General features: G+C 47.2%; 1 protein-coding gene and 1 long non-coding RNA gene across 2 annotated transcripts; one reads left to right on the forward strand and one right to left on the reverse strand.

The window, feature by feature from the left end:
- Positions 1 to 617: 617 nt before the first annotated feature.
- On the reverse strand, positions 618 to 5,797 carry LOC137916550 (uncharacterized). The gene is made up of 3 exons (XR_011106518.1): positions 5,680 to 5,797; positions 5,399 to 5,462; positions 618 to 656 (listed from the first exon to the last, which is right to left on the reverse strand). It is a non-coding gene; the product is annotated as an uncharacterized lncRNA (long non-coding RNA).
- Positions 5,601 to 8,145, forward strand: LOC137916549 (mitochondrial adenyl nucleotide antiporter SLC25A23-like). Its single transcript, XM_068759534.1, has 6 exons — positions 5,601 to 5,890; positions 6,599 to 6,751; positions 6,980 to 7,093; positions 7,432 to 7,599; positions 7,723 to 7,873; positions 7,967 to 8,145. Exons 1-6 carry the CDS (start codon positions 5,732 to 5,734, stop codon positions 8,143 to 8,145), a joined length of 924 nt encoding a protein of 307 aa, XP_068615635.1. The 5' UTR covers positions 5,601 to 5,731.
- Positions 8,146 to 11,461: the final 3,316 nt, after the last annotated feature.

Raw genomic sequence — 11,461 nt, forward strand, 5'->3', positions numbered from 1 at the left:
TCCGTGTGGGGTTCTGGATGGGGTTCTGGGTGGGTGACTGATCCAGAGGACGCTCAGAGATGGGTGTAGGACTACATCTCTGACTCCTGGTCCCGACTCTGGATTGTCAGGGTTTTGGTTGTCTAACAAACTCGGTCAGATTGCTAGAAATGAGAGCTGCGCCACCAAACGTAGGATGGACACCGTCTCTCCTAATAAGACCAGGTTTTCCCCAGAATGTCTGCCAGTTATTTACGAAGCCCACGTTGTTTTCCGGACACCACCTAGACAGCCAGCGGTTGAATGACGACATGCGGCTAAACATATCGTCACTCGTCAGATTGGGGAGGGGGCCAGAGAAAACTACGGAGTCCGACATAGTCCTAGCAAAGCTACACACCGACTCAATATTAATTTTAGTGACCTCCGACTGGCGTAGCCGGACGTCATTAGTGCCGACGTGGATTACAAGATGGACATGAAACCACCTAAAGAGGACGGCAGGACCACCAACCAGGTGGTGTCCGTCTGCAGGACGGTTCTGTTGGGACATGGACGTTGTTCTCTGACTTGTTGTTTTCTGCTCTCCAGAGGAACCCACTAACGTGAACGCCATCATCATCGTCATCATCACTGCAGCGGTTCTTCTCGTCCTCACGGCTGCCGTTGGATTCAAGCTGTACAGACAGAGGACAGGTGAGCGACCCAGACAGAACCAGTCTCTGTCTCCTGGCTTTGATTGGACACTTTGACCTGATGAAGCAAACAGGAGGTGGTTTCAGCTTCAGAGTCCAGAACCACGATGACGGACCAGGGAAGACAGTCGTGCTGTGTTGACCCTTGAGTAACTCCTGGACAGTTTAGTCCATTTCAGAAATTCTAAACTCCCTCCAGGACAACCACCGTCCTCTTTGGTGAGGCGGAGTCACAAAATCTCAACGTCCATAATTTGACTGTGTAATCCGTGTTTAACCTGTCCACGACCCTTCAGACAAAAATGTCCATTTGTTCTACATAGTGTCCAAGAAAATGTCACAGAGGGGTGATTTTTGAAAGGGGGGTAATTTGGGCTTAAATTTGAAAACCCATATTTCCCACCGCCGTTTGTCTGTCCGGCTGTTAGCAAGATAACTCAAAAGGTTCTGGACGGATCTGGATGAAGTTTCCAGGATTTGTCGGGAATGTTTCCAGGAACAGATGATTACATTTCGGTGATGATCCAGAAGAGATCCTGGATTCTGGATCACTTGGAACTACCGTATTTTCCGGATTATAAGTCGCGGTTTTTTTCATAGTTTGGTCGGGGGTGCGACTTATAAATCGGAGCGACTTATATATGCTTTTTTTTACAAAATCTGTGAGCGCAGAGACAGTAGCCTACACATTTCTATAACAGGTGTTACAGGGAACTCTGTGACCCGTCAGAATCTGTCGCGGTTTCTGGAGGTTCAGAGTTATCTGTCACACCTGTTATCGAAAAACACAAATTAGAAGGGCTGATTGAAAATGGCGTCGAAAAGAAAGTCATATTCCGCGGCTTACAAGCTTCAGATAGTGAAATATGGAGCCGAAAACGGCAATCGAGCAGCAGAAAGAAAGTTTGGAGTGAGCGAAAAACTTGTAAGGGACTGGCGAAAAGCGGAGGTTACGCTTACTGAAATGAAGAAAACAAAGAAAGCTAATCGCGGGCGACAAGCTAGGTGGCCGCAGTTGGAGGAACGAGTTCACGCATGGGTGCTTGAACAACGTGCTGCTGGGAGAGGTTTGTCAACGGTGCAGTTGCGTCTCCACGCCCAGGTGGTTGCCAGGGAGGTGAATATAAACGGCTTTGCGGGAGGACCTTCTTGGTGTTACCGCTTCATGCAACGCAAACGCCTCTCTATCAGAGCTAGGACGACACTGTCCCAAAAACTGCCAGCGGACTTCCAAGCCAAGGTTGACAGTTTCCGCGCGTTCATTGAAAAGCATGTAAGTGATCACAACGTGACACCGGATCATATTATTAACATGGACGAGGTCCCCCTCACTTTTGACATCCCCATGGGCCGAAGTGTTGCAGAGAAAGGGCAAAAAAGTGTGAATATCGTTACAACTGGTCATGAGAGATCACACTTCACAGTGGTGCTGGCATGTTGTGGAGACGGATCAAAACTGCCACCGATGGTCATTTTCAAACGAAAAACCATGCCAAAAATCCAATCCTCCTCAGTTGAAGTCGCCGTGAACGAGAAAGGGTGGATTGATCAAGAAATGATGAACTTGTGGCTTACAAAGTGCTACAATAAGCGACCGGATGGCTTCTTTAGAGCACGCAAAGCTCTGCTTGTGATGGATAGCATGAGAGCGCACATCACACCACAGTTAAAAAATAAATTAAAATTTTTCAACTCCATACCTGCCATCATCCCTGGAGGCTTAACCAAAATACTCCAGCCACTTGATATCTCCGTGAATAGGAGCTTTAAGTCAGTTTTGCGTAACCTGTGGGAGCAGTGGATGACGGATGGAGAGCACAGCTTCACGGCAACCGGGAGAATGCGCCATGCAACTTTCCTGGAAGTCATTGAATGGATCGACAAAGCATGGGCTTCAGTGACAACCGCAATCATCCTGTCGGGATTCAGAAAGGCTGGAATAATTGGAACTGCAACTGAATATAATATCAGCCGTCACTTTGCCACAAAGCATGCAAACTACGCCAGCAAGCAATCAATGCAAGAACGGAAGTTCTGCCGTCGCTTCTCTGATTTAAAGAAAATTGACGCATCACTTCAGCTGGTGTCCCGTCCCGTCACAAGACCCTGAAACCGCACCGCAGGAGCTGCAGTTGGAACTGATCGATCGATAAGTTCAAGTCTCTTAACCTGAATGACTTTTATGTCTCACTTAACGAAGCAACGCTTCCAAACCTCCGGAGGACGGCACAGAATATGCTGCTGTTTGGCTCGACCTACGTGTGTGAGCAGACGTCCAGCGTCATGATCAATAAATCCCGTTCTTTTAATGAAGTGCGCATTTACGCACAGCAGTGGAACAACAATGAGTGCAGCAGAAATGATTGAGATTTAGTATTTCGTGTTTTGATATGTTTTGAATGTTGAAAGTGATCATCTTTTTTCAATAAATGTTGATTTATTTACGTGTTCAAGTAAAATTTATTAAAAACAGATGCAATCACCAGGTTTGACAGATCACAGTGTCATTGCTATTTTAATCTATTTACATTTCTCCTCACACTGTTGTGCTATTTTAATCTATTTACATTTCTCCTCACACTGTTGTGCTATTTTAATCTATTTACATTTCTCCTCACACCGTTGTGCCAAAATATGTGTAAATGCTGCATCTTGCATATTCATTGTGACAAACGTACTACCTGGATAAAGGCTATTTTGCACATTTGAAAGACGCAGTCCTTCGTACACACTGTTAGTAAAGCGGGTTGTACATTTATCTGTGTGTTTACTGTGCTATGAGGTTTGCACACTACACGCAGCGCTTTAGTATATCTGGGCCAAACACTCATCCAAATGCTCCTGGCCCGGCCCCTCGGTCAAAATTTCAAACCCAATGTGGCCCGCACGTCAAAAAGTTTGCCCACCCCTGTCCTGGTGTCATGTGATCTGTGACGAGAGACATCTGACGGCCTCTAGAGTCGTCTCTGCTGTCCGTCCTCAGAAATCCTTCCTTTGCTTCCAGTCCTCCTGGAACCTGCGGCGGAACTCGGACACTAACGAGTCCGGAGGTGTTGGAGTAAACGGGCGTGTCTTTGTTCCTCCTGGACGCCGCCCCTCCCCCAGTGCTTCCTGTCTGTTCACGGATCACAATCACTTCCTGTGTTGTTAACGAGACGAAGGCTGAAGTCGTCCTGCTGGTTCCTTTCTTTAGACAGAAATTCTGCTTTACAATAAAATCCCACATTTCCCACGTTTCTTGTTTGATTGCTGTCTGATTGATCCGTCTCCTATCCCATTAATATTCCCAGTCTCATTGCTCCGTCTCCAATACCATGAATATTCCCAGTCCGATTGCTCCGTCTCCAATCCCGTGAATATTCCCAGTCCGATTGCTCCGTCTCCAATCCCGTGAATATTCCCAGTCCGATTGCTCCGTCTCCAATCCCGTGAATATTCCCAGTCTGATTGCTCCGTCTCCAATCCCATGAATATTCCCAGTCTCATTGCTCCGTCTCCAATACCATGAATATTCCCAGTCCGATTGCTCCGTCTCCAATCCCGTGAATATTCCCAGTCTGATTGATCCGTCTCCAATCCCATGAATATTCCCAGTCTCATTGCTCCGTCTCCAATACCATGAATATTCCCAGTCCGATTGCTCCGTCTCCAATCCCATGAATATTCCCAGTCCGATTGATCCGTCTCCAATCCCATGAATATTCCCAGTCTCATTGCTCCGTCTCCAATCCCGTGAATATTCCTAGTCTCATTGCTCCGTCTCCAATCCCGTGAATATTCCCAGTCTGATTGATCCGTCTCCAATCCCATGAATATTCCCAGTCTGATTGATCCGTCTCCAATCCCATGAATATTCCCAGTCTCTTTGCCCCGTCTCCAATCTATAAAACTAAAATCGCATGTAAGTCTGCTGCGTTCAGTGACAGAAATGATACAGTTCCTGATAGTCAGACTGATAACAGCCATCCTGCGTTTTGGATGGAGGTCGCAGGTTCAAATCCGGCTGGGGGCCTTTCTTTGTGGAGTCTTTATTACCCTCGCCGAAGGGGAGGCAAGGGTATTGCAATTGGGTCTGTTTGTCTGTCTGTCTGGATCCAGATTCTAGAATGTTTTTAAAGGATTCTTTAACATTGCGAGATAGGGCACTTTTCTTAATTTCTTCTAAACGCATGGCGGTATGGATCTGAAAAAAATCACACATAAGTACTCCTTAAAGGTCTATGACCATGACTAATTTCGGCCGAATCCGGATCTGAGAGTTAATTTTTGTTCTAAAATCTGCATTTTTCAGGAGTCCATCCTGACCTCAATTCTGGAGCTAGAGACTTCAAATTTGGTGTGAACACTCATAGTTCATTCTGGTTTCATATATGTTACAGTTGTAGTTGTATCTTTTCCCGTTCCGGAGCAGCAAGCTAGAGCAGGTTTGGCCCCTCTGATCCGGAAGCCCTGTTTACTGTCTCACAAGATCGAATAGTCTTTTGGAGGCGGGGTCTGCAATCTCTGATTGGCTCATGTTCCAAATGAGAATTAGTTCTCAATTAACTTACCTGTTTAAATAGAGGTAAAATAAAATAACATCTTCGTGTACATGAAACAATCGTCTCTTCTGACTACGGGCGAGAGGCGGGGTACTCCCAGGATGTGTCACCAGCGCATTGCGGGGCCACACAGACACGGGGAGAACAAAAAACGCCACACAGAATGGAAATCGAACCCAGTACCTGTTTGCTGTGAGGCGGCGGCGCTAATCACTGCGCCACCATTCTGCCCCGTAATTACTGTCATCTGTAAATAAAAATAAAAATACAAAATAAAATAAAAATAAAATAGAACTAAATAAATAAAAACTATTCTGAAAAAAGATCAGGACATAACAAAACTGGAACAGAAAGGATCAGATAGAAGACATATGAAAAAGCTTGCTTCTTTTTTTATAGTGAAAACGTGATGCATTCAGTTGTAACCTGCAAAGAATTCGACAATACAAATGATTAAAGGCCACCTGGAAGATATACCGGTACAAGTTGTCCTTTACATTTCTCCTGGTGCCACAGATGTTTGACATCGGAGAACATCTGACTGTGCCAGACGAGTTCTCAGAGCGTGAGCGGCGCTCAGGTCTGGTGTGGAAGCAGCTGGTTGCTGGGGCGATGGCAGGCGCTGTGTCCCGAACAGGCACTGCACCATTGGACCGTCTAAAAGTCTTCCTGCAGGTGGGTCATTTCACAAAGTTCACGATTATACTTTTGTGAAGGGCTGTCTCAAAGCTTTTCTCATTTGTGCTCGGAGAGTTTTTGTCTGTCGAGACGGCGAAACAAACGGTTAGAGGAGCTGACGTTAAGAGTGTTTGAGCCGCCAGCGAGGATGACCGAGGCTGATTCACACCTCGGGACTGAGTGGTTGTTAGAGATTAAGTCTCTAACATTGTGATATTAATTTACAAACGCACCGAAATGAAACAGGCGGACACCAGGCTTCTATCTTCTCTCACGCTGCCCGGACCGGCTGGTCCGGCGCGCTTCCTCCAACCAACTGTTTCCGCTTCCCGGAACAAGTTTATTTATAACGTTCATGGCTCCACCTCTTGACTTAGTGACATCACGATACCTTCAGAGCGCACAACATCGCTGCCCACCAGATGGGGCTGTTCTTTATCTAACGGTTACATTTAAACAAATGAAAATCAGCAAATGACCCTATCAGTGGTCAAACTGAATGGTTCTGGGCTGTCACCAACTATAGAGCCTTTAAACTAAAGCTCGCACCTCAAGGCTGGAAAACTGCTTTTTGCCCAGGGCCATCACTGACCTGAACCTGATAAAGGACCTCACCTCGCACCCCCTTCCTGTTGAACTAGCTCAGTTTGGCAGCTTGTATCTGTACCCACTGTACTCAGATGATTGACTTGTTTTTGCATTCAGGTACATGGTTCTAAATCTCAAGGAATGAATCTCTGGTCTGGACTGAGGGGAATGATCAAGGAAGGAGGCGTGTTCTCACTCTGGAGGGGAAATGGGATCAATGTCCTCAAGATTGCTCCTGAATCGGCCATTAAGTTTATGGCCTATGAACAGGTCGGTGCGCTCCAACCAATCAATGACAAGAAATAGTTAGAACTCAATCCTTATAAATAAACCTAATGGTACATGTAAGACCAGAACTCTACCCAGTCTTGAATAATGCCTATTTTCATGTCCGGATAGTTGAATTCTCTCCACAGATGCATCATATTATTGCCCCCCCCCCTCTGGGCCCTTCCCACGTCTGTCTTTCCCCGCCAACCATTCTTTCTTTTACTTTAGATGAAGTGCTTGATTCGGGGCAGTAAAGAGGGGGGCTCTTTAAGGGTACAAGAAAGGTTTATCGCTGGATCTTTGGCAGGAGCTACTGCCCAGACCATCATCTACCCAATGGAGGTCAGTTTAAAGGTCATTGTATCTCTGCTGCCTTTCTGGGTCTGTCCTTTACAACACGAGCCTGCATTCATCCATTCATACAGTGGCTACACTCATACCGCAGGTGTGGCTTCCTCTAAGCCAGGTGAGGGCTGTGGACTCCGTCACACTCCTGGACCGACAAAGGCATAAAGTTCTCACATTCTGCAGTGTATTTCTGTGGCACTAAGTTCAGTGCCTAGACTTAAAGTGAACTTTATTTCTAATGGTGCACGTAGCAGCACAATAAAGTAAATAAATACAAAGACGCCGTAGGGGTACAGTCGATCCTCACCCTGCTTCTCCACTCTGGTGTGTAGGTGCTGAAGACTCGTCTTACACTGAGGACGACTGGACAGTACTCGGGTGTGGCTGATTGTGCCAGGAAGATCCTGAAGGTGGAGGGAGCCCAGGCTTTCTACAGGGGCTACCTGCCAAATACAGTCGGCATCATTCCTTATGCTGGTATCGATTTGGCCGTGTACGAGGTGTGTGCAGCCCACAGTCAAAATCAGAAGCTCAAAGATAGCCCGCTAAAGTTTGACCTTACTTTTGCAACTCGCCACCTTTACATATGAAACTATTTCTGCCTGTTCCTGCTCCATCTAAAGACTCTGAAGAACGCTTGGCTTCAGAGGTACTGCTTAGACTCTGCAGATCCAGGAGTTCTTGTGCTCCTGGGCTGTGGTACCATCTCAAGTACCTGTGGACAGCTGGCGTCCTATCCCCTGGCTCTCATCCGCACACGTATGCAGGCACAAGGTAAAACGGATTCCAACGTGTTCTTAACATGTTGTTCCATAATCAATGGCCCAGCTAGGAGTCAACTCTCAACCTCTTTTGCTTTTCTTTCAGCCATTACTGAAGGGAAACCCAAGCTGACCATGGTGGGCCAGTTCAAGTACATCATATCACACGAGGGTGTAGCCGGCCTGTACCGAGGCATCACCCCCAACTTTCTCAAAGTCATTCCAGCTGTCAGCATCTCCTACGTAGTGTATGAGCGCATGAAGAAAATCCTCGGGGTGGGTTAGTAGACTGAGAAGCAGAAGAGAGGAGATGATGCAGCTCCTCAGAGCGAAGGGCCGCTGAACAGACGCAGGTCACACTGCTCTGGGTTCTACTTCCTGTTTACACATGCAGTTTCAAGTCTTTGACTACGCTTAGGCTTCTTAGCCCCAATGAAAATAGCAATTTTAACTTTATTTGGAGCCAAAATGAGTGCTGTACTTTACATGCTGCTGGGATGGAATAAATCTCCATCGTTTCGTAATGAAGAGGGCTTTAACTGTTCAACTTTAAATGCCATGTCAGCATCCGTACATCCATCCATCTTCCATTAGACGAGACGATCGATGAAACCATCTCTGCTGTGTTGGCTCCAGACATCCGTGGTCGGCGCCGGTTTGAACCCCGAAATGTGAGATAATGATCCAGACTGGCCCGTGATCAGACGAGAGCTGAAGCTGATTTTAGATTTCAGCCTTCTTTGGTGGAATATTGTGAAATGCATTTTGTCCATAGCAAGCTGGGATAGGCTCCAGCGAGTCCCGCGACCGGCAGAGCGGGAAAGCGCTCGGCAGATGAATGGATGAATGGATGAATGGCTACCCGGGTGCATCTCAATAAATGAGAGGACTATTCATTCATTCTTGAAGACGAGAAGGAGCCCTATTGTGTTCAGCCACTTAACCGAAGCCGGGTAACGCCTAGCCCCACTGACTATGGGTGAGAGGTGGGCCACACCCTGGACAAGTCACCAGTTCATCACAGGGCCATTAGAAGATTATGGAAAAGTTCATTTAAAGTTTGACCCTTTTACAGTATAGCTGAAATATTTCAAGCCTTTTGATTATGGCATGATGGCCTTGACATTGCCCAGACACCCCAGTGTTCAGACAATTCGGCTGGCGACCTGCGTGGCCCTTGGCCAACCCGAACCCTAACCCTTCAAACGCCTGATTAGCCCAGACGCTGCTTTGGATTATGACGTGTCGTTAAGAAGGTGAAAACTATATATTGTCTGAACATAGAGGACACCCTGTCCTGTCAATAAACTCACTCCAAGGAGTTTTGTCCTTCGGGGTCTTCCTTATGGTTTCCCAACTTCCTGGTGTTGTGGGTGTGACAGTTCTGCTAGCAACCTGCTAGCCGCTGGAGACGTGACTATTTGCACCTGGGTAAAAGCTTAAAGGGAACCCCGACTGTAATTAGAAATCGGTCTAAAAGTACATTTACAAAAATATATAAACATTTCTCCTCAGTTATCAAATCCGTTTTGTTTATAACATAAATTCATACGTGGTGGCCGCCATGTTTTCGCGTGCACATTGATGACGTCAATGGGTTAGGGGTATGGTAACGACATTGCTCAGACCCCCCCTATGTTCAGACAAGATCCATCATTGAAGTAGTTTATGAAAATGTGAAAGGTTTATAGGAATCCTTTCCACTTTGTAATTACCTCCTAACAGTGGTCGTAACACAGTCATAGTAACCTGAGCGGTTCTGTCGCTGACGTCACGGAATGGCGACGTAGTTTTGAAGCCGCTGGCATTGAAAATGTTATATTATCTCATAAAGAAGATGCATTATGTCATGGTAAATTTACATAAAGTTTGTGTCGTGTCTTGAGCCCTTTCAACTTGATGAGAGAGGCATACTGAATGCATGAAAGAACAAACCATGGTTCATCCGGATCAAAGGGGGAATCCATTAATCTGCTCATTGGCGATCCACTCGAAATTCATTCCACCCGAAAAAAGCTGTTGTTTTATTTTGAAGGAAAAAGCCTGAAACAGGAAGTCTTGTCTCTGGACGTTCATATTTCTTGATCCTTGATGATCTCTGTATTTTTCCTTTGCTCCCTTTCCTGGAGTTAATCTGTTTTGAACACTGTTTGTTTGGGTTCCCATAGCAACAGTAAACTCATCCATAAAATAATGTGATGCATAAAATGGTTAAACAAATGACCTGAAAATCTTTTTTTAATTCTGAGCCATCCTGAGGGGGAGGAGCCGCTCAGTTGCCAGAGGGTTACCATGGAGACATACTTTGGTCAATGTTTGTTCCTGTAACTTTGTATAATTTCTTTCCTGTGTTGTGTTGTGTAGCACTTCCTCTTCTGTCGTATGTCCTTAGACCTTCAGCTCTGTAGCAGCAAGCCAGTCCAGTGTGTCATTGTCCAAATCAATTAAGCCCTGATCACCATTTGGCCGGCGGTATATGGGGCAGCTGGTCAGCACGTGGTCCACAGTCTGTGATGGATCCCCACATTCACAGTGGGCACTGTCTGCAAGACCCCACTTCTGCATTGTTGCACCAAAGCGTCCAACTCCTGTCCGCAGCCGGTTGAGGGTATTCCCATCCTTGCGGGGCAGGTCCTGGCCAGGAACATCTGTTGGATCCTCAATGCAGCGGTGGAGCCTGGATGGTTCTGCCGCCTTCCACTGGTCCCTCCATCTGGCCTTCACCCAGGATTCCTTAGACATGTCAGCTGGTGTTGTGCGAAGCAGTTCCTGGGCCTGTGCGGCAAAAGGGCGACTGGACTTGAGGCGGGTATGATGTGGTGTCTCCATGACAACCTTGTGGAGGAGGTGGGATTCGCTCAGATGTGCCTTCCAAGCGAGAGCTAGTATGGCTGCGTCTCGCCTGATCTCTGCCTGGGCGATTCCAGCAAGGACCGGTTGGTTGGTTGGAGTGGCACGTAGGCATCCGGAGACAGTCCGTAGTGTGCTATTAAGGGCAGCGTCCAGCTTTTGGAAATGGGTGCTACGGCTCGAGACTGGGGCAGAGTATTCAGGAGCAGGAAGGACCAGGGCCTCGGTGGAGGCTCCCCACGTGGTTCCGGCTAAACGCCGTATCAGTGCTGCACGGGCAGTGGTCTTTCCTTTCACACTGTCCAGATGTTGTTTAAACCAGTGGTCCCCAACCACCGGGCCGCGGCCCGGTACCGGTCCGTGAGGCATTAATTACACCCCCGGTCCACGAAATAATTGACCGGCAAGAAACCGGTCCGTGTCAGGAAAAAGGTTGGGGACCGCTGGTTTCAAGGACAATGTTCTGTCGAGCTTCACGCCAAGGTGTGTCGGGGAGGACTGGGACTGTAGCTGTGCATCGGCAACGATGATGTTGGTTTCACGTGTTGCTTCCCTGTTGTAGAGGTGGAACATTGTTGCAACAGTCTTCTCGACTCTGAGCTTGAGACGCCAGTCCTTCAGGTAAGAGGATAGGATGGCCATATCCTCTGTAAGGCCTTCCTCTACTGCTTCCCAAGAGGGTTTGATAAGCAGGATTGCCATGTCGTCTGCATAGCCAGACGACGTACTTATATACAAGGACGGCATACTT

Source organism: Brachionichthys hirsutus, unplaced genomic scaffold, assembly GCF_040956055.1.
Source record: "Brachionichthys hirsutus isolate HB-005 unplaced genomic scaffold, CSIRO-AGI_Bhir_v1 contig_966, whole genome shotgun sequence".
NCBI classification, from domain to species: domain Eukaryota; kingdom Metazoa; phylum Chordata; class Actinopteri; order Lophiiformes; family Brachionichthyidae; genus Brachionichthys; species Brachionichthys hirsutus.